Source organism: Ambystoma mexicanum, chromosome 7q (genome assembly GCF_040938575.1).
Source record: "Ambystoma mexicanum isolate Mex_15411 chromosome 7q, UKY_AmexF1_1, whole genome shotgun sequence".
Classification (NCBI taxonomy): Eukaryota; Metazoa; Chordata; class Amphibia; order Caudata; family Ambystomatidae; genus Ambystoma; species Ambystoma mexicanum.
Genome location: NC_090941.1, coordinates 1,132,192,336 through 1,132,218,919, shown reverse-complemented (window position 1 = coordinate 1,132,218,919; position 26,584 = coordinate 1,132,192,336). Strand labels below are relative to the sequence as shown.

The window sequence follows — 26,584 nt, the reverse complement described above, 5'->3', positions numbered from 1 at the left end:
AAATACCTCTGTCTTCACTAGTAGAGATTTGGAAACTTTATCCTCAGTGATTTTGCCATCAGATATTTGGACAGCAATTATAAATGTCAGTGACTCTGCAACTTTGGGAGGACATGGGACACACTTTTTTGGCTTGACGCTGACAAGACAGCTAGCGAAAGGGCCGCTCCTGCCGTACTTAACCTTCCAACTATGATATTGGCACAACTTAAAAGAGTGGTAGCTGAGAAAAAGATTAATTGTCATAAGCTGGCTGCATGTGTTCAGAATAAAACTGAAGGGGTAACAAATATTTTAATACATTTGAGCAAGTATTTATTGATTTTTCAGCACAAGAAATGACTTCCCCTGCAGGGAAACAATTATTTGTAGATAGATTTGTCTGACAATTGTTACCTGAAATTAGCGTTCTGATAATGCAATCCGAGAGTGCTTGGTAGACTAAGAGTCCGTCAGACATTTTGCATATGGCTCAATATTATGAGAATAGAATAAATATGGAGAAGGAGAAAGCAGAAAAGAAGAGAGTGGGTCTCAAGACCAGGGTGTCAATAAAGCAATTACAACAGGGAACTAGGGGAGGGCCATGTAGTGGCTCAAGAGGAAGAGGTGTTGGTCCATTTGTACCATTTTTACCGCCAGGTCCTAATGAGTGTGCATATTGCAGACAGGAGGGCCACTGGGGGGCACAGTGTCCAGCCTTGTTGAATAGGGGAAGTGGAAAGTATCAAAGGAGGGGAAGACGACGTCAGAGAGGACAGGGAGGAAGTAGAGGTGGATGGGTACCACCTGGGCCAGAGATTGGCTCTATGCCAACTACTACAGTCCCTATTAACTCCAACGTTTTCAATAATCCAAGCAAGTCTTTTGTCACTAATTAATACAATATTGAGGTATTTCTCAGAATAGGACAGCCCTCAAATGAAAATGGTACCAATACCCATCCCAGTCGAGCAGTCATGACCCTATGTTCACATGAGAGTTGGGAGACAGGAGCATACATGTTTAGTAGACAGAGGGGCCCAAAAGAGCTTCATAGATCATGCTAAGGTTCAAGATATTCCCTTGAGTGTGCATAGCAATATTTTAGTAAAGTTTTCTGGAACACCTGTAGTTAGTAATGTATTGGCTACAGTGCCTGTCCTTTTAGGACCAGCAGCTAGTGAGATACCATTCTTATTAACTACACAGTGGGGAGAACATTTGTTTGGGTAAACTTGTTGAAGAAGTTGTATGCTACTATTTATTGTACTCCAGACGGAGCGCACATTACAGTATGCCCATCAAAAATGAATTTGCTAGCATCCCTGATACTTTATGGGCAATATCGGATAATGACCTTGGTTTTATGGATATTTCCCCAGTAAAAATACAAATTTGACAGGGAGTGATTTATCTACGTATTCCTCAGTACAAGGTATCTCCTGAAGGTTATTAAGCCCTTGAAAGAATTGTCTCAGATTAAGTAAGACAAGGGATCATAGAAGAAATAATGGGGAGCATGTGTAATAGTCCCATTTTACCTGTTTTAAAAGAAGAAGACACAGGTCTACCATATCATCTTGTTATTGAATTAAGAGCGATTAATAAGATAGTTTTTCCTCAGTTTCCAATAGTTCCAGATAGTATTACCATTCCTATTATGAAACAGCCATTTGCAGAAGATTTTTCAGTTTTCAGTTATTGACTTAATGCATTGTTTAGTATACCATTAGATCCAGAAAGCAGGTTCTCGTTTGCTTTCTCCCTCATTGGGAGAGCGTATACCTTCACTAGAATACCAGAGGGATATACAGAAAGCCCAAGTATATACAGTAGGGCACTTAAGGGACAGCTGGATACCTTGAAATTGCCTGAATCTGTTACATTGATTCAATGTATTGATGATTTGCTTACAGCAGCTCCCACGGAGGAACTCTGAAAGAGAGCAACTATATTGCTATTGTCACAGCTAGCTCACCATGGTCATAAAGCTTCTTTGAAGAAATGGCAGTATTGTAGACAGTAGGTATCTTATCTTGGGTACCTCCTGTCTAAGGAGGGTGGGAAACTAGCACCTGATAGAATACAAGCGATTTCTAAAATGCCACAGTCAAAAACGCAAAAACAAGTTAGAGTGCTTATAGGCACTGCCTCCGTTTGCAAAGAATGGATACCCAATTTCTTGCTTATTGTTAATCCTTTGATCAAACTCACAACTAAGAATGTTCAGGATCCAGTGCCATGGAATGTTGAACACCAAGAGGCATTTGTTTTGTTGCACACAGCGTTTTGTTCTGCTCCTATTTTTTGGACTTTGAATTGCGCCAAAGAATTTGTTTTATTTGTGCATGGAATTGATGGATGTGCTTTAGCTGTTTTGACACAGGAACATGGAGGAAGGAATAGACCGTGCAGGTTCTTTGCCTAAATGTTTGCACGCAGTAGCAGCTGCAGCTTGGTCTGTAAAACAATGTGAAGTTATGGTTTTAGGTAACTCTTTAACCGTGATGGTACCTCACTCGGTCGATGTCCTTTTAAATAGGACTCAGACCCAATATATGACTACAGCACTATTTACCAGATTTTAATTGATATTTTTTTGCACTGTAACACACTCAACCCCGCTGAACTATTACCCATACCAAATCAGCGTATCAGGGATATTGAGGCAGCCGACCATAATTGTACCTTTGCTACTGAGGAAGGCACAAAGGGCAGCATTGATTTGCGAGATACCCCCCTTCCGCAGGCAGAAGGAGAATTATTTTGTGATGGTTCATGTTTTAAAATGCCTGATGGAACTACGACCACAGCCTACACGGCTACTACTTTAAAAACTATAGTAGAAACTAAACAAATAATTTAATTCAGCACAAGCAGCAGAAATTATAGCATTGACGCACGCTTGTGAATTATCTGAAAATCTTTCTGTAAATATTTTTGCTGACAGTCAGCACGCTTTTGGAGCAGCACATGATTTCGGAAAACTATGGGCAGAAAGGGGATTTTTGACTTCACATGGAACTAAGATACATCATGGTTCCTTAATATTACAACTGTTACCATCTCTAATGCTACCAAAAAAAATAGCAATAGTTAAATGTGCTGCCCATCAGAGAATAGTAACTGAAATTCAAAAAGGAAATTATTTTGTTGACTCCATAGCTATCTGTAACAAACAATATGGGTGCCCTTATGTTCAAGCGTGAGTTGGGGCAAGATATACTGCTTAAACAGAACCAACAGAAGGGTACTCACGCTGTGGACAGTCCTAAATTCTGGCAAGTATTTAAATCAAATCTCCATAATAAATTCAAGGATAGTGCTTGCAAAAAAAGTCACTAAGGGTAAACCAAAGAAGAAGTCTAAAGGGTACTGGCAATACATTTGTTTATTAAGAGCACAGTTTTTAGTTATTCAAAAGATATTTTAGCAAAAAACTAAATAAAGTCATTGAAAAAGAACGAAGCAAGACATAAAACATAGCATTCATCATATATACATAAAATCCAAAAGAACAACATGTTCATCAAATAACAAGGTGGATTGTTGGGGAACACTTAGAGAAATAAAACAACCCTTGCTCCTACAACATAGAAACTACCAGGGTGTATTAAAAATTACCCTGGTAGGTATAGAGAGAATATTCAATTAGCTAAATTCGCATAGTTGTCTGCCAATGTGTTGGTACAAATCATATACTCGTTCCCGAAGGGAACAAGAAACATGAATATCACGTTTCGGCGTGCCAGACTGGCATCAATAGTAGAGGCCTTCCTCAGGGCAGGATTGAAGTGATTTAGTAGTATCACCCTAAAGGGGACAGAAATAGAGGGGACATAGATTATACACACGAAAAGTATAAGGGGCTGCTGTCCTAGATATACAGGTCACTCACACAGTACAAATTTGGCTAACAGGGTGGAGTCCGTAGAGGCTACTTTCCCATTGTATTAGAGTTCTTGCACTGTGAACGATTCAGCCAAATTAGAAAAGAGAGAGAACCTGGGTCAGAGTTCAAAACTTGCTGTAAAAATCCAGCAGCTGTGAAACAAAAATTATACAGGAAAAACGGGCTTCAGGATAGTGAGGCCATTGAAGGTTGCTACAAGCATAAATCAATAGGTGTTCACCGAGAGCCTGCACTCAGACCCAAATAAAGACAGTTGAACATCAACAAGAGTGTGATTCAAACCAAGGAAACAGAGTAACAGAAGGAAAAGGCTAATGTGATAAAGAGTCCATGAGTATAGCATAACCAGGAGACTACAAACACAATAAATATGTGGATGTTGGATGAACACAACCAGTGCGTGAACAGGAGTGCAGAAAAACTGGCAGCACCACAGACTAAGTGGAGCGAGTGATCGTGTGGGGGAGAAGAAGTGAGAGTGAACGCGCACCGCAGGGGGAGTATAAAGTATGCAGTGTGCAAAAAAGAAAGGATTTACAAGAAACTGGGGGGTACCTTATGTTGTTCAAATTCAACTTCAAAGTGTGGCTGTGCATGCGGACTGGACTGGAAAGCCAGCCATCACGGTAGATGCGGACCAGGTCCAGCGGCACTGTGAGTGCTGTGGAAAAGAGCATACCAACCAAAAATGAGAATGAGAGGCAAAGTGGATGGCAACACAATGCGGCACCATCAAGGGTTAAGTTCCGAAATGGGGCAACAGTTTGCCCGAGTTGTCAAACTAAAACAACTTCAAAAGCAGGCGTGTAGCATGAAGCTTACCAGAGGATGTGGTGCTGGCTCACACAGCAGGGCTCACGCAGTGGGAACCGACAAGCAGAAAGTGCTGTGTCATGCTGCAAAAGAAGGGGTTGCCGTGAGACCTTCGCGAGACGAGCAGCTGAGGATGGTAAAAGCCGGTTTGCACGTCGCGGGATGGTTGTCACGGCAACCACGTTCCAGGCCAGAAAGCCAGGGGTGTGTCTGGTGCCCAGCGCTGGACGCTGGGGACGGAGAGATTGCTCAGGCTACAGAGCCAATGAGAGAGGAGGCGGGGCAGCAGCCTCAAAAGGTAAACAAAAACGCCATGAGTCAAAAAAGAGCCGCGTTACTTAAACACGGTGCCATGCAAGAAACCTTGGCTGAAAGGTATGGAAGGAGGAAGGGTGGAGTGGTGGAAGGGGGGGCAGAGGTGGGGGGGTTTGCCGTGAAAGAAGGGAGGGGGGGAAAAGGCCAGAGGTATGCAAGAGAAAAACCCACATGGGGACAGAGGGGAGTTTTTTTTTTTAGGTTGGTAGAAGTGGAATGAATCCAAAGGGTGGGGGCGCAGCAGGGACAAGGCACTGCCGCAGCAGAAAAAGAAAATTAAATTAAATTTAATTGGAGGGATGTGCCTTGAAAAAGTAGTGTGATCCTCCATGCTGGAGAGAAGGCGGGGCACAAAAAGAGGAGAAAAAGGCAGGGTGTCCAGTTGGCAACTCAAAAATGAGTGCAGGAATCAACCAGCCATGTCAAGGCAGGTAAGCTCCAAGGGTGGAAAAAGCAAAGAGGATCAAAAACGGCAGGCCCATAAACACAGGGGCCTGTGCGGAACCACTGATGGCCCCGATATGAGTCATATAGGGGGTATGAATTCCTCATTGAGGCCATTGCAAAAGTTGTCAAGACGATGGATCCATCTGGCTTCTTTTGATAGAAGGCTTGTTAGGGCATTAGAAGAGTGGACCACTATGTCAACGATCCACCAGGTAATGTCATTGACTGAATGATAGAATTCTAGGTAGTGACTTACCAGTGGTGCACTCATGGTCTTGTATCGAATCCTAGAACGGTGTTCGCAGATCCTAATGTGAGCAGCACGCATTGTGTGGCCCACATACCTGAAGCCGCAAGGACACACAATGACGTACACATAGCTAAGCAGACAGTGTTAGATTGTACCTCGGGGAAGTATAATGCTGAGAATATGAGAAGGGCTCAGGATTTAGGATGTATGGAGGAAACCTCTGCTATTTTAAAAGAGATACAAGCAATGGCCACTGACGAGGAAATTGGGGGCGGGGGCAGGTCTCCTATGCAGGATGAAGAAAGGTGTTGGGTCACGGGGTCTAAAAAACAGTGGATGCTACCTAATAATTACATGCCCCTAGTCCTGCGTATGACCCATGTACTCGCCTACACACATGCTAAAGCTATTTGCAAACAGTTGGAAAATGTTTGGTATACTTCATTGATAACCGCAACAGCTGAGAATGTGGTTAGGAATTGTGTAATATGTCTAAACCATAATGTAGCTCGAGGCACTACAGTCTCTGCAGGACATTTTGACCCTCCTACCTTCCCATTTGAAGTGTTGCATTTTGACTTTGTCGAATTAGAAAGATGTAATAATTTGAAATATGTGTTAGTAGTGATCTGTGCCTTTAGCAAATGGGTAGAGGCCTTTCTCTTGAAAGATAAAACTGCCATCTCCACCGTGAAAGTTATGTTAAAAGAATATGTTCCCAGGTGTGGATTACCCGGGGTAATTTGGTCTGATAAGGGCCCCCACTTTATTGCAGAAGAAACACAAAATGTGTGTAATGGATTGCAGATCAAAAGGAATTTCACACAGCTAACCATCCTCAAAGTGCGGTATTAATTAAACACCACAATGGAATTTTAAAGAAAAAGATCGCTAAAACATGTGCAGGACTTAAATGACCAGATGCTTTGCCTCTAGCATTACTCTCTGTGTAGACTACAGTTGTGTCCAAATCAGGGCTATCCACTTATGAAATTGTTATGGGAAGGCAAGCTAATGTGTGGGGTGCTCCAAGACCACAATCACTGAAAGACGTTGGACACCCACTGCTTGTTGATTATTGTAAACAATTGACTGAACAATTTTGTTCTATCCACCAGCAGGTGAAGGATAGCTTACCGGACAATACATTGGGAAAAGGACATTGGGTGAAGCCGGGAAACCTGGTGATGGTCAAGAGCTTTCAGTGAAACACTGCACTGGAACCACCTTGGTTAGGACCATACCAGGTGTTATTTGCTACCCAAACTTCAGTTCGAGTAGAGGGGTAACATAATTGGATCCATGCTGCTCACATGAACATTGGTTCCTTTGCCCTCACCCTCTTTCATCTGAAATAAAAGATTCTTGTGCCCCTGTGAGTCTGTCAAAATCTGAGATAAAGTCTTCAATACGGACACCCATTTTGTTCTAGGATCATACTATTCCAGGAGCAATCATATACAATTTAAGACCCAGGAAGGAATAGGAGTGCCCGCTGGAAAACTACAAAGTGCAGATCTGGTACTGAGATCATACTGTTCCCACTGGAAACCTACAAGTGCAGCGTTGATATTGGGGTCAGCCTTGCACCTATGTGAAATCAGCGTGTCCTGATCCCTGTGCACAGCAGGAGGTAACAGGGTATCTAAGGACAGAAGAAAACCTGTATTATGGAGTTGCACCCACTTGATGCTCAAACTCAACTGAAACACAATGAAGTGACTCTACCTTCTCGCTCACAAAAACTACGGACAAAGGAAGATCGAATAGTAATATTGACATTTTGTACGATTTTAGTAGAATGACTTTCTGACATTTTCTGGTTCCTTGAACACGATTCTGTGCATCTTTTAAAAACTATTCTTCCCAATGGCACTGAAGCTACTACCAAGATCCCTTTTACCCCTCATGCCTTAACCCATATTCATCAACCATCGGATGTGTTGCAAAGATATGGGTACCGTAATAATTAGTATGTACAGGTTTTGAATAAAGTTCAAAAAGCCATTAATAGAACCAATTGTTGGCTTTGTTCACATGTTCCGCAGAGTGGAGATGGTGTAGGGATGCCCTATCGTGCAGTCCCAGTTAATAGATCAATATTGTGTGCTGTACTTTCTCTCTCTCATAGTAGGTTGATGAATGATGGGGATAGAACACAAGCTCCTCCTGGAAGGGTAATGCTTAACACTACTATTAAAAACCCTGAAATATGTAATAAACCCTTAATAGCAATCGTTCAAGTCTTAATATGTTGTATACCTGATAGCACTAAGGATATCTTTGATGCTATTGATCGATAAGATGTGTTGGAAGAAGCAGCGGATTATGAGGTGGGACAGGAGAACAGCTGTTCCCAATGGTTTTGGTGTGTGCTAATGGATTTGGGGTGGAGAGTACTGTCTATATTTTTAGTGGTCTTTCGGTTAATATTAGGTTGTTGTTGTTGTCTTCAGTGTAGTCCTGTATGTTGTTCTTTTTTTATCTCAGAATTGTATTAGGGTAGTAAAACAAATTAAGCCCCTCCCCAGAACTAGTTATATAAATAATACCTGGATGATGGAAGAAATGCAGATCCAGAATTTAATTTAATGGACGTTGATATTGAAAGTCTAACTGATTTCGGCAAAAAGGATTTAGCTTAGTCTAAAAGGAGCGTTTGTTAGAATATAATAATAAAATGCATCGTTCTTAGACCTAAGCTAATTCCCTTTACACAATCAAAATCCCATTCTTTAAATTGGAGTTGCATTTGTCAGTCATTGAGTAGAAACAAAATAGAAATGCGTTCATGGCTTCCTCTGTCAGTCATTACAAGAAAAGCTAGGTTCATAGAGCGGGCATGTATTCGTCCCTTGGCCTTCACCGATAAACTTTGGTTAAATAACATTAATAATAGGTCCATCTGTTCTGCAAAGTAAAGATTAGCTGTTCTAATATGGCCTATTCTTTTCCTTGAATGCTATGTAAACGCTGACTGCACAAGCAGAGGTTAGTTACACATTGAGTCATAGTGTTCAGCCTTTCCGCTTTGATAAACACAAAAAAGGTATCTTCTTAAGACTGTCCAAATAGGGTGACCATTGTTGGACTGTAGGGCAAGTGGATTTTGTGTTTAAGGCCTCAAACATTAGGCACCGTCCTTGAACTGGCCGAAAGAGTTTGACATTAAAGCCATAAGTAAAGTAGAAACTTGCAATAGCAATAATAACTATCGAAAATATAACCTGTTTTGTCTTTGCTGGGTTATGGCATTATTATGTTTGTAGTCTGAACATATGTGTGTTGTTATCTCTTGTAGAACATTAACCACTGACCTATGCTGATGCCAGATTCATCTTTGGTATAAAAAGAAGAAGCCGTGTACTATTCAGGCATTTCACTTCTCCACTCTCCATGAAATACTGGTCATAGATGAACCTGAAGCCCGCTTGAGTGCATCGTATGTGTATATTAAAACTTGCCTTGCAAATTTCAAACTCTGTCTCAGATACTCTACTTTGTTTGAATTATAGTGCTTAAAAGTCTCAAAATGGCACCCAAACGTGGGGCCCACTGACGATGATGGAGAGGAACCTGCCAAATGGACTGCTTGGATTCAGGGATTCCTGCCATCATATTTACCCGCAGCTGACACTAGCCTCCATAGATTCCCTCTCCCGGCTGGGGCCGCCACAAGTTGCCTGTGATAAGTCTGCTCACGTGTATTGTATATGTATATTAAAACTTGCCTTACTAATTTGAAACTCTCCCTCAGATACTCTACTTTGTTGGAATTATAACGCTTAGAAGTCTCGCTCCTTCACCTTTGGCTGACTCACACCCTGACACAGCCCTCTCTAAACTTCATCTCTCTATCTCTAACATTCTGGATGTCCTTGCCGCTGTCATGAGGATTCGCTTGAAGTCCAAGACCAAGGGCAACTCTTTGTACGATTCCGGCCTTGCCACCCTTAAACGGAACTGTAGGGCAGCGGAGAGGAAGTGGAGGGCATCAGGTGCCCCCCTGACAAACTGGCCTGCCACCATCTCCAAAGACAGTACAGACTCTAAGAAGAGAGCCTACATCCAAGCCGCGTTTCTGCGGTATCTAACAACTCGGCCAAACTTTTCAAAATCTGCAAAGAGGTGGCCAGTCCTGCCTCAGTCTCTAACTCTGCTGTTCCCTCCCAGGCCCTCTGAACGGCCTTGGCTTGTCATTTCACCACTAAAACTCATGACATCCTTTCCACCCTCTCTTCCTCTACCAACTCTTCCGCCTCATCTACCACTCCTGGCCATCTGTGGCTGTCTCTCCTCATCCTTTCTCCTCCTTTCCCTTGTTCACCCCGACTCTGTTTCTAGACATGTCCGATCTATGAAAGTCTCATCAAAGCAGGTTCTCCCTGCTCACTCAGAACCATCAAGGATCACATCATCAGTGAATTCTGCAATCACTCATTTGCCGCTGGAACCTTCCACTCCCCTTCAAGAACTCCCTTTTGCACCTTCTTCTTAAGAAGCCCTCTGACGATCCTTCCTCTACGGGTAACTATCGACACATCTCCATCACTCCTTTCCTGGGCAAACTCCTGGAAAAGCTGGCCATCTCCCAGCTTAATCTGCATACTGAATCTGTTGGTTGTCTCCACGACCACCAGTCTGGCTTCAGAGCTTCTTTAAGCATGGAAACTGCTTTCCTGAACACCCGTGAAGACCTGCTCTCTAATCTTGACTCTAATCTTCCTTCTGTCCTCATCTCCTTGACCTATGTTCTGATTTTGATACAGTCAACCATGCGATCCTGCTCACTCACCTCCATGATAACCTGGGTATCACTGATCAGGCCCTGGTCTGGTCGACCTCCTTTCTCACCGACCGACCCTCTCAGGTCCAACTAGGGTCTTTCCTCTCTTCTATCTCTCTATCTACTTGTTGCATTCCCCAGGGGTCTAACATTTCTCCCTGGCTTTTCAACCACTACCTGGCACCTATTGCCCACTGCATTGCTACTTTCTGCTCCAACTTTCAACGTTATGCAGATGACAACCATATCTCCTTCAGGCTCCCCTCCGCCACCTCTTCTCGTTCTATCATACCAGACTGGCCGCAATTCAGGACTGGTGTGCTGCCAATGATCTCTGCCTTAGTGCCAGTAAGACTGAGATCTTTCTCATCGCTACACCTGCTCCGTCCTTTCCTCTCTCTCTCTTGCCGCCCACTCTGTGTCCTCTTCCTGCTCCTTCCTTGTAGGCTAAGAACCTTGGTGTAATCTTAGACGCCACCCTTTCCTTCTCTCCTCACATCTCTGATGTCTCTTAGAAGTCAAACTATTTGCTGCACGCCCTCAACGCTATTCTTCCTTTTCTCACTTCCTCCCAGAAGCTCACTGTCCCCAGAGCCCTGGTCCACTCTAAGCTGGACTACTGCACCTCTTTCTAAATCTGCCTGCCTCTACTCTTTGTACTTTACAACTTACCCAGAACAGGACTGAGACACTTGTCCTTGGCCTCAAGCCTGGGGATTGTATCTCTCCAGCTCTGAAATCTCTTCATTTGCTCCCTGTGGCTGCAAGGATCAAATTCAAAACCCTTTGCATCATCCACTATGCTTTCTGTGGCCTGGTACCGCACTACCTCCAACTTTCTCTTCCCAAACATCTTCCTTATTGAGCTCTCAGCTCATCCACCTCCAGGGAGAACCTCTGTTCTCTGAGGGTCAGACGCTTCTTCAAGCAGAGAGTGGGGGTAGATATCTCTCCTCGGCTGGGGCATCCCTCTGGAACAGCCTCCCTGCCTCTCTCAAACTTGAGCAATACCACCGCCGGTTCTGGAAGCAACTCAAGATCTTCCTTTTTGATTTATCTTTCTCTCTTCCTCTGAATGTGTCTGACTGCTCCAAGCACTGGTCACCTGGCTACCCCCTGAACTCAGGCCCACGCTCATGCATGTCCCGTTGACCTTGCACTGCCTCCGGGCTCCCCCAGCACTTAAGGGTCTGTACCTGCAACCCTACAGTCCCTTCTCTGCGCTTATGAGCCACCGCTGGCTGAGCTTATTGAGTTACCGGCACTTCTCCCTTCCCATCCCCCCGACACTTCTGCCTTCCCTCTTCCCCACACTTACATGATCTGAATGACACAAGGCCTAGTAAGATCATTGTTTTGTCCTACCTTTGTTTCCCCATCCTTGTCTTGTCTTGTCGCGCCTAGAAACACTTGTGTACAGGCGCGTTATAAATCCCATATCATATCTTACTTGATCATGTTTTAAAGAGGGGCAATTCCCATTGTCATATCAGGTCATGGACCCCCAAGGTTTTTCTGGGGGAATACAATCATTTCCCTTTACCAGATCTCTGGACATTACCATAGGCACCGCCAATATTAAGGCACCTTTACTCTTTGCGCCCCAATCCCCAGTCAGTTTATTGGGAAGGGATTTGATGGGTAAGATGAATTTCCCCATTTCATGTACCGAAGAAGGTCTAATTTGTTCACCACTAGGGATGTATTACCTCCAAGCTAGGGAGTTTAGTACAACTGGTGGGGTCCAAATGTGTTATAGAGGAAAACCAGTTAATGTAGCAAAATTTTAAGTAGGGAAACAGTCCTTACTAACAGAAATACCACCTCAAGAAGGAATGCAGAAGAACCTGGGTGAAATACTTTTTCACCCAGCACTACCAAGAGAGGGTGATCAACACGAAATACTAATCTTATAGCATCAAGGAATTAGAGTGGCAGACAAATAGTTGTCCATAATGGGAATTGATAACAAAGCATTGAGTGGGTGGTCGTTCTCAGTATGTCATCTAAAACTCGATTGAGAAACCTCCCTGACGAGCTGCTCTTTCAAGATCAGATCACGAGACAGAATTGGCGTTCAAAGTGAATATTCTGATAGTGGTACAAACAAGACAAAACCCCCTCACCATGGTCTCCCAAGCTAGTAGAAAACATACTGGTGATATATTAGACCAGGAGCCCTTTCAACTTTGGACCGATGATCCAAATGAAGTGGTACTTTTGACCAGTATAGGCACAGTGCAGATTCAGCTAAAACTTGGAGTAATAATATCCAGGGTAAATCAGTATCCCATTTCAAATGTGTCAGAGGAAGGTATGAGGCTTAGTATACAGTCCTTGTAAAGGCAGGAAGTAATATATGAAGCAAGCTCTCCATGTAACACGCGGAATCTTCCTGCTCAAAAAGTGCAGCAATCTAAATGGTGAACGCCTTATGGCTGTTATCAATACCCTCCTCCCAAAAATAGCCAAACCAATGCAACAATTTCTGGGCTTATGCAATTATTGCATAACCTGGATTTTTGATTACTCAAAACAACTGTTGCAAGGAATCAAGCTGGCACTAGCACAAAAAGCATTTTTAGAATGAACCCCAGAGACAATTGAGGCTTTCCACGGTTTAAAAAAGGCTACAGTGTCAGCCCCAACTTTAGGGACCCCTCATTATACCAAGATGTTCTTTATGTTCTCACACTCAGACTTGATAACTGCAGTCTTGACCTAAAAGACCACTTTAGGTCACAAGCCCCTTGCCTATTACAGCATTATAAAAGACCTGGTAATACAGGGATTATTTCCTTGTGACCAGGCTCTATCCAGCACTGCATTTGCATTCCTAAAATCAGGTAACATTGGTATGGGATCCCTAATGACATTGTATGTGGAACATGGTGTTTTTGCAATTTTGGTTCTAATCTCACTACCCAGCAAACGTCTATTCACAAGGTTATTTTGCCTAGCCCTAATATTCATATTGTGTGATGTCACATAGTAAACCCAGCCTTGTTTCTAGCTACCCCAGGGCAGCCTGGGGTGCAAGAGCTGTTAGTATCTTTGACGTTCCCCTGCCGAAAGGTCAGGTACCATTTGTTGCTAGGTCTTCCATCATAGACCAGGGACATGGGACTGGACACTAGATTGCTCAGTTGGATTTTTAATTCATCCCCATTTTCCTCCACCTTCATAATGATTCTATGATCCTCTGATATACCTATTATTTCTGGCTGTGTTTAAAAGGTATGATCACTGCTCACCTGTAGGAAAGTTGAATCTGCCTATTTATCATTGTGGGCTGAATTTTTAAAAAGAAGTATGCTTATTACTCACCTGTAAACTGCCTATCTATCATTGCTGGCTGTGCTTTAAAAAAATATGATTTTCACTCACATGTATGAAAGTTGAATCTGCCAATCTATCATTGCTTTCTGTGTTTAAACAAGTATGCTCACGATTCATCTGTAGGAAAGTTGAATCTGCCTATCTGCTAATTCTGGGTGTTTTTAAAAATATGCGTTTTACTCGCCTTTAGGAAAGTTGTATCTGCCTATTTGCAAATTATGGTTGTGTCAAAAGATTTCTCTCCGCTCTCCTATGTGACTGTCAAAATTGTCTCTTGGCCCGAAAGTTGCATTGCATTGCCTTGCGTCTAGTTTATCGTGCTCTGAAGTGCCTTCCTCTCTCCCGCCCTATTTCTCCCCCAGGTTCCACAATGGTGCTCTCTCTTTCCCCCATCTTCTTTACCCACTTCTCTATCACCTATCCTACCCCTCTGTCTAAGACTGGAATGAAAAAGTTTAAGAAGGATTGCTTGGTATCCAACCCTGGTTGCCCATTATTGACACCTATGTCAATGTTTCTTCCAGGAAGACCCTCACCAAAATCCTCTTTTTCATTCCCTATCCAGCCCTTTGAGTTACTCACATTGTGACACTGTCATGGCCCAGGGTCCTCAGCCCAACCTCTTCCTTCTAAATGGGCATCTTCCGTATCTCACTAACTTCCTCCTCCCCTCTCCCACCTCTCCTCTCTCTGTAATCCCTCTGGCTCCTCTGCATTCTCGGAGGGGTGTACCACACTCCTGTACCCCTCCTTGAAAGACCTTCAAAAGTAGCAACCTGCTCCACTTAACTACCCTCAATACTCGTTCTGCCATCAGACACTCCTCTGACATCTGCATCCTTCTTGATGACCGTGATCTAGATGTCCTCATGGTTCACAGACAGCTCTGCCACAGGTTATGCCACTATCCTCCCTGAGGGTTACAAGAACTTCTCTAAATCCAGGCTTAACAGTCATGGGCCAGAGTGGCCCTCATCTTCCCAGAGTGGGTACCTTCTACTATCATATCCACTCAGTCCTACTCCTCTTTTGAATCCCTTGTCTGCAGGTTCAATATCTCCCTTGGCCACTCTCTGACTCTGACCACCATCTACAGGCCCCCTGGCCAGTTCTCCCACTTCCTCTCTGAATAGTCTAACTTCTCCTCCTCTGTCGTGACCTTGTTCTCCAAGCTTCTCTTCCTTGGAGACTTCAATATTGACCTTGACTCCCATTATGCCGCCTCTGGGTCTTTCCGCAACCTCTGTGACTCTCTTTCCCTCTCCATTCTTCCCTCTGGACCAACACACTCTGCCGGACACACCCATGATACTCTCATCTCCTTAGACGTCCTCATCCCATCTCTAAACCTCTTGTTACTCGTCTATCCTGATCCGATCAAGCCCTCTTTTTCTCTCACCTGGGTTTCTGTGGTCCTCCGGGGAAGCCTACGAGCGCACTGCCAGACTCCTTGTCCTTCATTAGATCTATGAAACGAGTTTCAGCTGCTGTTTTTCCGCCACCTTCACTCCCTCGCCCACTCCCTCCACTGACTCTCACTCTGACTCAGTCCTCTCTAACCTTCAACTCTCAATCTTGAACGCTCTGGAAATCCTTGCCCCTGACATGAGGATCCACCTGAAGCCTGCTTCCAAGTGCAACTCCTGGAATGACTCTGAGCTGACCGCTCTGGAACACAAGTGCAGAGTTGCTATGCGGAAATGGCAGTCTTCAAGCACATCCTCTGACAAATGTGCCTGTCGCCTGCTCCAAAGGGAATACAGACTCACCATCTGCTCGAAGAAGAGGGCCTATATCCAAGCCCACATCAGTGAGGCCACTAAAAATATGGCAGAACTTTTCAAAATATGCAAGGAACTAGCCAGTCCTACCGCAGTCTCCATTTCTCCTCTGCTTTCCCTGGCCCTCTGCACTTCTCTGGGCTCTCACTTCATTTGTAAAACTCAGGCTTGTTGTCCTCACTCTCCTCTATCCCACACTCTTCTCCCTCAGCTGATCTCAGGGCTCCCCTGGCCCCCCTTTCCCCTCGCCTCATGCGCTCCTCCTTTTCTCCCATAACACCTGATGAGGTTTCTAGGCAGTTCTGCTCTACGAAGGTCTCATCCAAGCAGGTGCTCCCTGCTCTTCCAGAACTATCAAGGACAACATTGCCTTCATTGCTCCAGCCTTGGCCGATTTCTACAATAATTCATTTGCCACAATATCCTTCCCCTCACTCCTCAATCACTCCCTTGCACACCCTCGCCTCAAAAAGCCTTCTGCTGACCCTTCCTGTCTGGCAAACTACCACCCTATCTCCATTACCCCCTTCCTGGGCAAACTCTTGGAGAATCTGGCCATCTACCAGCATATCCACCACACTGAATCTGTTGGTTGGCTCCACGACAACCAGTCTGGCTTCAGAGCTGCCAGAGGCAAGGAAACTGCTCTCCTGAACACCTGTGAAGACTTGCTCTCTAATATCGATTCCAGATCCCCTTCCATTCTCATCCTTCTTGACCTTTCCTCTACCTTTGATACGGACAATCATGCCACACTGATATATCGGCTCTTTGATACTCTTGGCATCATGTACCGGGCTCTGAATTGGTTGACCTCCTTCCTCTCGGATTGTCCTTTCCAGGTTCAATTGGGCCCTCTCCACCTGTGGTGTCCCTCAGGGCTCTATCCTCTGACCCCCTGCTCTTCAATATCTACCTGGCCTCCCTAGCCCACCTGATCTCCACCTTCTCTCCTAACTTTCAGTGTTAAGCAGATGGCACACATCTTTCTTTCAAGCTTCCCTTTTCTACCTCCTCTTCTCCCTCTCTCATTCCTGACTGCCTGTCTGCTATTCAGGCATGGTGTACTACTAACAATATTTGCCTTAATACCAGTAAGACTGAGATCCTTCTCATTTCTACCACTGCTCCCTCTTTCCCTCCCATACTCTGGCCACCCTCCTTTGGCCCCATCCCCTCTCCCTCCTGTGAAGTAAAAAACCTTGGTGACATCTTCAACTCTCCCTTCTCCTTTTTTCCTCACATCATGGACCTGGCCAAGAAGGCCGATTTTCAGCTAAACCTCCTCAGAGGTATTCTTCCCTTCCTCATCTTTCCCTAAGGTCTCCAGAGCTCTGGGTCACTCCAGGCTGGACTACTACAGAAGCCACTTCCTCAATCTTCCTAACTCTTTCCTTCGCCCCCTTCAACTAATTCAGAATAGGACTGCAAGACATATCCGTGGCCTCAAGCCCAGCGACCGCATCTCTCCAGCCCTTAAATCTCTCTGTCGGCTCGGGGTTGCTGCAAGGATCAAATTCCAGACACTCTACATGATCCTCAAGGCTTTCTGAGTCCTGAGACCATGCTATAGCCAACATTCTCTGCCTAAATACCTCCCCACCAGAGCCCTTCGCTTGTCCAGCTCTAACTCTCTGCAAATCAGATGTTTTTCCAAGCAGAGAGTGGGGGGTAGATCTCTCTCTTCCGCAGGTGCCTACCTCTGGAATGGCCTCCCTGCCCCTCTCAGACTTGAGCCGGATCTCCTTTATTTATGGGAACTCAAGACCTTCTTTTCCTATTCCCCCCTCCTTCAGTGCTAATGTCTCCTCTGCTTGAGACTGCTGGCCTGGTTTTTTCAGAGTCTTACAGGGCGCCAGGCCCTCACGTGCCCCATCTACCTCTGCACTTATTCTCCCGTCCCACCCCTCCCAACCCTTATCCTGCACTTGCCCTTGCAGCCCCCCGCCTACACTTAGCTGATCAGCTTGCACCCTTGTAGCCCTCTGGCCCCTTTACCTTGCACTTAGTTGTGGGGCTCCCTTTCTTCTCTTCTTCCCCCTCTGCCCTGTCTACCTGGCCTCAGAGAGACGCTGGCATTTACGTAGTTAAAGCAGGCCATGCTTTCTCAGCCAATAAATGAACCTGTTGAGTTTTTTCTTTGACATCATAATCAGTGGGGAACATTGTTCTGTGTATTGAAACGTTCCTTGGGAGTTGACTCCATATCCATTCCCCATTTTCTCCACAAAGTTGAATTCTGTCCAGTTCCTCTTTGGGGTAGAATTTCAGTCCCTTAGAGGGTACAGATGGTTCAGCATATGATTTGGTGGTCAGAGAGGTTGATAACTGATGGAAGCAGCGGGAAAGAATGGTGCACAAGAAACCCATGTACAGGAACAAGTAGTGGCGCAGAACATGTTTCTCCCACCACCACGTGTGCACCCTTACCAATTGATAGGATTGCTCAATCTATCTGACAACAAACCCTCTCTCCTCACTGAGAACTCCTACCACCCTATCAATCCACGAGATATGAATCACCCCACGGCCCTGCAACACTCGCAGCACCCACACTGACTATGCAACTTTCTCTCTCTCTCCTTGAGATGAACTGCCATCTGGCAAGGGTGTGAAAGCCCTGGACTTCTACATTTTTATTAAATAATACAATAATTTGGGTAATTCCATATTAGAAAGGGAAATAAGCTAATCAGATTTCCCTTTCATGAATCTCCATGCCAAGAACATGTTTGTATCTATGTCCTGCTGCATCTGTTTCCTGATTTGCAGTACCTACGCCACCTGTAGCACAGAACATGTTTAGGTCATAGACGCCCTATTGTCAGCTACAGTGACAGTCAGGACTCTGCAGTGTAGGGGCTGCATTTAAGATATGCACCCCTGTTCCCCACACTGCATAACTCTGGGCATACTGTCCTGGTGGCACAATAAACTGTCAATATAAACTATACCAGAGTTAAGGTATCATGGCCAGCATCTCTCATCGTTATCCCAGTCACATTAATTGATATCAAACTTGTCAGCCCTGTTGGCCCAGCTCAGCTGTGGAAGGGCTATGTGTATTTTTTTCCAGACAAGACTCACCCTGCCCATTGGCAGGTATGTAGCTTTGGGGAAGGGCCTCTATTTGTTCCTTTGCAATGGTAGGTAACACCCTTTCCCCCACGGGCAGCCCATTCACAGAATGCTGGCCTGGAAACAGGAATCAAAGGGCTAGGCATTATACCAGGGTTATGTATTTGGGAGGGGTGGGGTTAGTGTAGCCAGGCCAACATCTGTATAGGTGGGGGAGATTATGTCATATTGGTTCTCTCTCTGTGTTTCTCTCTCTCTCTCTCTCTCTCTCTCTCTCCTTCCCCCCAATGTCCCCAATTTACTGTAGCATAAAGCACTTTGGGTATAGTGTCAGAAGGGCAAGGTCCACTAATTTCAAGAGCAGGTACTGGACTCATAGAGCAGGCTAGCATTAGTCCAATCACTTCTGGACTTTTAACTTGAAAAGAAGGGGTCTCAATCACTTTTTTAAATCATCTCTGGAATCCAACCCTGGAAGAAGATATTGACACTGCTGAGTCCTAAAGTCCTCCACGTGTGAGGTTAAAACTGGTGTTCCAAGTTAGAGGCAAGCTCTGTTCTCTAACCATCACCAGGGACCCTTGGGGGTGAACTCTGCAGGTGTACCAACACCCCATCTTGCCAAGGAGTAGGAGCTCACCGTATTATAGAACCCAGAAGTTGTGTGCAAGCCTCCCCCGTCTTTTGGAGCCTGAGAAAAGGACTAACCTAGGCCCTTGAGGCGCTAGAGTGGTACTAACAGCTCTTGACATCCCGAACAGCCAAGATCCCTATGTTTCCTATGCAGCCACTGCAAGCCATGATTTTAGCAAGGTTATGATATGGTAAGATATTTTATTTGTATCGCGCTCATACACAAGTGTTTCAGAGTGCGACAGGACAAGGGAGGGAAACAGGGGAGAACAAAACAACGATCTTACGAGGCCCAGTGACATTGAGAACGTGCAAGTGCATGGGAGAGGGAAAAGGGAAAAGTGCATGGAAGGGGGAGAGTGGAAAGTGTGGAGTAGAGGATCAACAGATAGATAATAATAAATACAATATATAATGGAGCAATAAACAGGGGTAGTGAGGCCAGCAAGTGGCAAGTGCTGTATTTACAGCAGCAGAACGGGGTAAGTCTGATAAGTGCATAAAAAGAAGAAAATGGGGGGTTGGGGACTGTATGGGTACATACACAGTCCCCAGTGCAAGGGGTGGCCCAGAGGCAGTGCAGAAGGGTAGCAGGGTGAGCAGGTAACTGGGCCAAGGGGACAGAGGGTGGCCAGGTGCACAGTGCCAAGAGAGAGCAGATCAGCAAGGGAGAGGGGGATCAAAGGCAGATGCAAACATGAAGGTCTTGAGGTGCTTCCGGAACCAGAGGTGGATGCCAAGCGAACCTCCAGGACCCTTCGAAGCTGCCTTTGGCGTATATCATTCTCAGAACCTGTTTGCAGTTTTGACTCTGTTCACACCGCACTGTCCCAGCTGAAGCGAGTTGTTGCCTCTACTTGAACCAAAGGAGTACTGGTGCCTTGCATTTCTCGAGTCACCATTCAAAGCATTAGCTTCCTCATAATCGCCCATGTAAGTCAATCCACCCAACCCTGGTGCCTCCCTAACAGCAACATCCAAGCCCCCACATTAAATCGACTTGGCATCCTGGTACCAGCTCCAGTACCATTGACTGCTGGCCGAACCTGGTGACCTCCCAATCCGCATAGCTTGAGTAGATGCTTTGAGACAACGGTGCTTGCTGCTGGCTGCCAGCTGCTAGCTTCAGGGGAGGAATGAGGCTCTCACTCCTCCCCGGGAAAGCTGGATGAAACCACATATGCAGACCTGCAATCACATGGGCTGGAAGGACCAATCTGCTACTTGCCTGCTCTCAAAATGGGCACTCAGTGATAAAGCAGGGAGAGAGCAGGGGTGATTGCAGCTGGCTGCTTACTCCTAGGGACCAATGAGGCGCTCTCTCTCCTCCCAAGGGGAAGGCTGCTAAAATCTGTATCTGCAGTCCTGCATTCACATGGACTGGAAAGACCAATTGGGGAGCATTCTGCTTGTGAAATGGCCACTCACTGGACAAAGGCAAGGCAAAGCTGTAGTCCACATGGAAGAATCTTCTTCAGTTTACCTCCAGCTAGAAACATATCTGAGATGGCCCGTAATCGCCCACCAGACTGATGTAATGTCCAGGGCAAAAAGAGGGCTGATAACAAGGGCTGCAATATTTAACTGGCCAATGTGGCCTGCTCAACACCTGGGTTGTTAATGGTTGAAAACAAGCATGTTTCAATTGATGAAGAGACGCACACTTGTCTTGCAAAATAGGAGCCCGATTCATGATGGTGTCAGGGAACAAATGAAAGGTGGCCAAAACAGAGGCCATTTTCACTTTCCATTGCAGCCCGATCTAGTGAGGAAAATGGCCGCAATAGAAACACAAATCAAGAAATAATTGAAAAAAAGAGCCTGTTTATGGAGGAGGTGGGTATACGGGCAAGGAAGGACCAGAGGCAGACAGGGGGATTGAAAGGAGACAGGGGAAGCAGCATGGAGACAATGGCTGCCAGTTTCCCTGGAATGTGAGCATGTACCAGCATGCTTGTACAGCACAGCTTGTAATGGAAGCAATCGGATTTGCAACCAAATCCATACTGTGCAAAAATGAACAAAACCATTTTCCTAGTCCTTTACTACACAATTTCCATGTAATCTCTTCTCGGCTACAGAAGTCCATTCACCTTCCTCCCCCACTTGGTACTTTCACAAACAGACTTAAAAACAATATGTTTTCTTGCTCTTTGAATCTTAGTCAATCACTTTTTTCATAACCTTTCCTTTTACTGAAACATTTATAAATCTAATTGTTTCACCAGATTCAGCCAATTGAGAGAAATTGGAATTGACTATGAACAGACTGAAGACTCTCTGGACCTTCAAGATCCGTTTATCCCAATTGTTATGATGTAAGATTTAGGGCATCTTGGGTCTCCCTATCTCATGACATGATACGCACCCCCCCCTTCAGAGGCTTAGCACATGTTCTCTTCTAGGCCACAACCAATTCTATCTCATCCTTTGGCTAAGCAGAACCCATGCTAGTTGTTGTTTCATCCATCTTTCTTCCTTTTCTATTATGACATTAAGATTTATAATATTGTGTCTCACCTGCCATGGTCGAATGTCCTTGATCTCACGGCAAGGCCCCTGACCTGCTGTGCAGGATATCAGGGATTTTAATGCGTGAGCGAATGCATGAACCGCTAGATAACAGTGGTAAGTGTAGCTCAGGTCATCGAGTTCAAACAAAGATATGGCCTTTTTCTCCAATGTCTCATTTCCCGAGCAAGGCTTCAGCTCTTCGGCTCCTAGATTGGTAGCCTTGTTGCCATCCAACCATTGGCACTGGAATGCTTTTCCCCAGAAGCGTTTAAGGAAGATGTCTTCAGGAAATGTCTTGGGATGGAGGTTGTAGAGAAACTCCTCAAATCCTGATATAGTGTCTGTGTAAGGTTTAAGACCCAGTGTCCCATTCATAATCTTCCATGCCTGATGCTCAAAGAATCCTGGGGATATACCAAAGTATGCAGAGAATACCCAGTTCTTTCCGGTTACGTTCTGCGTGTAAAGAGTTTCCAATAACATCTTCACATGGGCCTCCGCACTGTGAATAATCACCACCTGCACAGAATGCCCTTGGATCAAATCAAAAACACGAAGGACCTTTTCCTTGGAGTACCGTAGGTGAATTCTCTCCAGAAAGGCCACACAGCCACCGTTGTCTTCAATCAACTTCTTTACATACTGGCCTCCCTGCAAGCCCACCTCGTCATCGGAAATGATCATTCCCACCCATGTCCAACCAAAGTGCCCGATTAACTGGGCCAGGGCCATATTCTGGAAAGTGTTGCCCGGGACCGTGCGAAGAAAGGATGGGAACTGGAGCTTGTCACTGAGGGTGGCGATAGCTGCTGAGTGGCTGATCTGTTAGAAATTGAATAAAAAACAAGTCATTCTTTCATCAAAGAGAAAATGTGCATGCTTAGTAGTTTGTAATACCCTACTAAAATAAAAGACACTGAGGAGAGCTGATCACTCTCACGCAACTCCACTCTCTAACTGATATATTTTCACAGCATGGAAAGTGAGTTAAGTGTGTGTTTGTATGAAATTATAAATTGGAAAATCTAACTAGAAAACAATGGATCGCTGTAAATAGGGGATGAATCCAAATGGGGATACAAGCAGGGTGGGGGGGTGGCAGAGGAGCTAGGATGGGTAGAGGAAGCTTTGAGAAGGGGAGCTCTGTAGAGGCAGAGGTATGAAGATGTTATTTGACCTGTGGACTCTTCAGGCCCTTCCTAAAGCATAGGTGGGAGGTGGGGAGGTCACATCTGTGTTGAAAACGTGTTCCATAGATATAGTGACAGCATCAAAAAGCCTGTTTTGTCTTTTTCCCTCTTGCGGTTCTCTGTTGTCAGTCTGTCCATTTTGTGGCTTCTCTGGTACGCTGGCCTCTGGAGTTGGTGAATGCCTCTGAATATTTCTTATAGTACGGAATGATATTAAATTCAACGCTATTCAGAATGGCACAATCTGATAAATCCCTAGTATTTGTTATGTGGATGGACTAAAAAAAATAAAACATATTTAAAACGTCCTGATGATAAAGATTGTTTCGCTAGGGCTTTAATGACTCCAATTTATAATCGGCTGCATAGACCCATTGTAGCAGAAGGTGACATGTTAAAGGGAAAACCACAAGTAAACAATCCATGGACAAGGAAGCTGAATTTACAGGTAAACAGGCGATGGATTCGAACACTACCAAAGGCACAATCATTGTATTATTTCCACAGGTGAAAGCTTTGTCTATCAGCCGCTGTGTCTGTGTGTGAAGTGTCATGTTTGGGCCAAACACTTCAGGATTTAGTAAATGCTTGTGTTGCATCCAAAACACTCTTTATTACAGAGTCAATCAATCTAAGTAGACATTGAAGATTTAAGAGATTAGCCTCACACCAAGGCTGGGGAGTTTAATGAATCAATCGTCATTTATTCATTACAGGGGGGTGTGTCTCTGCCTAGTATGTTTTTTGAACTGCTTATGTAACAATCACTCTAACCATGATGCCTTGACCGCACAGGTGAACACATTATGACAGGTGATTGGTTGCGTGACTCGTCCTCTACATCGCTGCAAGACCTCAGAGCTAACCACGGTGGTGGGAGGTTTTATTGAACCACTCACACCCCAGCCTTCTGAACAATTCCAATGCTCCTGAAGGTTAGGAGGAAGGAACTGAGGACCCTGCTCTTCGGGAATTCCGTGGAGTCACTTACGGAAGTATGTACCCAGGACATTACGGCTTCTAGGTATATACAACACATTAACATGGTGTATCCATACTACTGCTTTTTCCCCTTCCACCTACATAGGTTAATCAGAAATTAGTAGTAGAGCTCTCTGTTGGTTACTGTCTAGGTTTGTGAAATAAAAATCCAAATAGATATAAAAACAAACACTGCACTGTCTTCAACTGCATTGAGGAATTGCATTACCTGCTACTTCTTTAAAGGGTCTGTATTCTGTTCTTACGCTACTGGTCAGGTTGGGCTTACCATGCTCTTTTATGAGGGATGATATTTGAGTAGATGCAACCTGTTGAAGGACATTTAAACAATAATATGTCAACATTGTCTGAAAATATTCAGAGAGTTGTAGTTAGGGATGATTTGAATCAGATAAGAACGTTTTACAACAATGGTTTTAGGAATCCAATATCTTCAGGAGTGATAATGGGTGCAACAGATGAAAGAGCTAATAATGCTATAAGGTCTGAAATAATGGTCGACGATGAGCCGGTCTGGGGTATATCACAGCAATACAATGCAGATAAATCTCCAACGAGTAGTGTGAAGAATGGGATACTTCAAAATCATACCCAAGTCATCAGTCAGTGCTCATGGCCATAACTATTGCAAAATTAAAATCTCAACTACTATAGAATGGGTAGATTTGTCACCCAAAATGTAATCCAATGGCAAACTACAAGTCACCTGATTTTGGCCTAAGATTTCTAATTGGCAAAAGGCAAATATAAATCTGTTTGATTAGAAAGGAATTTATTTGGTAAAAATAGGTTTGTTACCAAATCATGAACGAAACCGTTTTTTTAAAAAAACATTTTGTTACAGAAACAATTTGATATTCTATTGGTGATATAATTTGCCTTTTGCTTTTGTAAATGTGACTTTCCTGAATACATTTGGATTCTAGTGTACCATTTTTCATGAAACACCGATGGCCAGTCTAGGCACGCACATATATATATATATTTCACCTATGGAAACACAGGTTAATTAGGCTGTCTTCTAAAGCGGACACCTATAATTACATGTTTCACAATAAATCAATATTGATACATGGCACACTATTTCAAAGAAAATGCATTGGTCGGTCAAAAACAACCGTAATTTCTTGGCAGTTCTTAGACATCTAGCTCTAATTAAATGAATGTCCCTTCATGCCTCAAATAATTTCTAATTATCCTGCAGGAACATTTATTTCCCACAGTAAAAAAATAATTTATGTCACTCACTTAAAACAAGTCTATTAATTATGAGAGAAGCATGAACTTTATCAAGGCTAGCTTAGGTTAATATATATGAAATAAATAGGAAACATGAAATAAAAAAAGATTCATAAACAGAAAAAATAAAAAGTGATAAAAGACCATCACTATATGAAAGTGCTATATTAAATCACTATTATTATCATAATCTAAAAACTGCTATATTTAAAAAAATGGAAAGTATAGTTAAACTGTGTTTAAATCTGATAACTTTTCAGCATATTGTATGATATGTCTTCAATAAAGTAAATAATCTCACAGATTCAGATGTTAAAGGTTATCTGCAATAAAATAAATCCCAAAATCATATTGTTAATGCTTGTTGAAAAATCATGTTTTATCAATTATTTCTTTCCAAGGCAATATGATTAAGATATAACGCCATTCAAGTCGAGTTGTAAGAATTGTAAATCATCATCTGATGCTTTTATAATAGATGATCCCTGTTGGAAAATATGCACAAATGTTAACAAATGGTTAAAAGATTAAGGTATATTGTATAATTCAGTTTGAAATATCTTAATGGAGGATTGCTGTTATCAACTATCATCATATATTCTAAAGGATGATATAGATATGTCATCAAACTTACTTGTTAGAGAGAGATTTGGCATGTGGTATGATGGCCTCTGGCACGTTGCCATTTTACTGTGGTTTGTCTGGCCATTATTTTAGTCTACTATTTATGTGAGGTTGTTTGTGTTTCCATAGAAAGAGGACTGTTATCACAAAAAAGTTACTGCCATCTTGGTTCTCAGAATGTTACATTCGTATGTCATCTGATTAAACAACATAAAAGAAGGACTAAATCTAAACACTAGCATAGCCATCATCTCTGATAATTCCATTCTATTGCTATAGAATTCCACACATTGATCTTAAAAAGGGCTAATATTGTCATTGTAACTTATGCCGGATTTGCAAAAATGTACAGTATGTTGTATAGTTGTGTCAAAATGTGTTAGATGGTAGGCTGATTCGGATCTCTTTATTAAATACATCCCTTAATGGATATATTTTTAATAATTATAAAGCGTGGTTGTTGAAATTTCATCCTTTCATTTTGTCAATATCTTTGGTAGGCTGCTTAAACAGCATTAAAGAAACAAATACATCTGCAAGAAGACTCCTAATTTATCATCTCGATTTAAACCCTGGATCATTATTTTCAAAATGAATGTTTTTTTTTTTAATTTTATTTTATTTCATAATGTATTACAAACTTTTATCAATTCATCATACGTTAATAAAAAAAAACCT

General features: G+C 43.7%; 1 protein-coding gene across 1 annotated transcript in view; it reads right to left on the bottom strand.

Moving 5' to 3' along the window:
* The window catches only part of LOC138528230 (extracellular calcium-sensing receptor-like), a 119,250-nt gene that overhangs the window by 84,726 nt on the left and 7,940 nt on the right, over nt 1–26,584 (bottom strand). Inside the window, exon 3 of the mRNA XM_069639687.1 lies at nt 21,858–22,673. Coding sequence (XP_069495788.1) covers nt 21,858–22,673 — 816 coding nt within the window. The remainder of the gene's footprint in view (nt 1–21,857; nt 22,674–26,584) is intronic.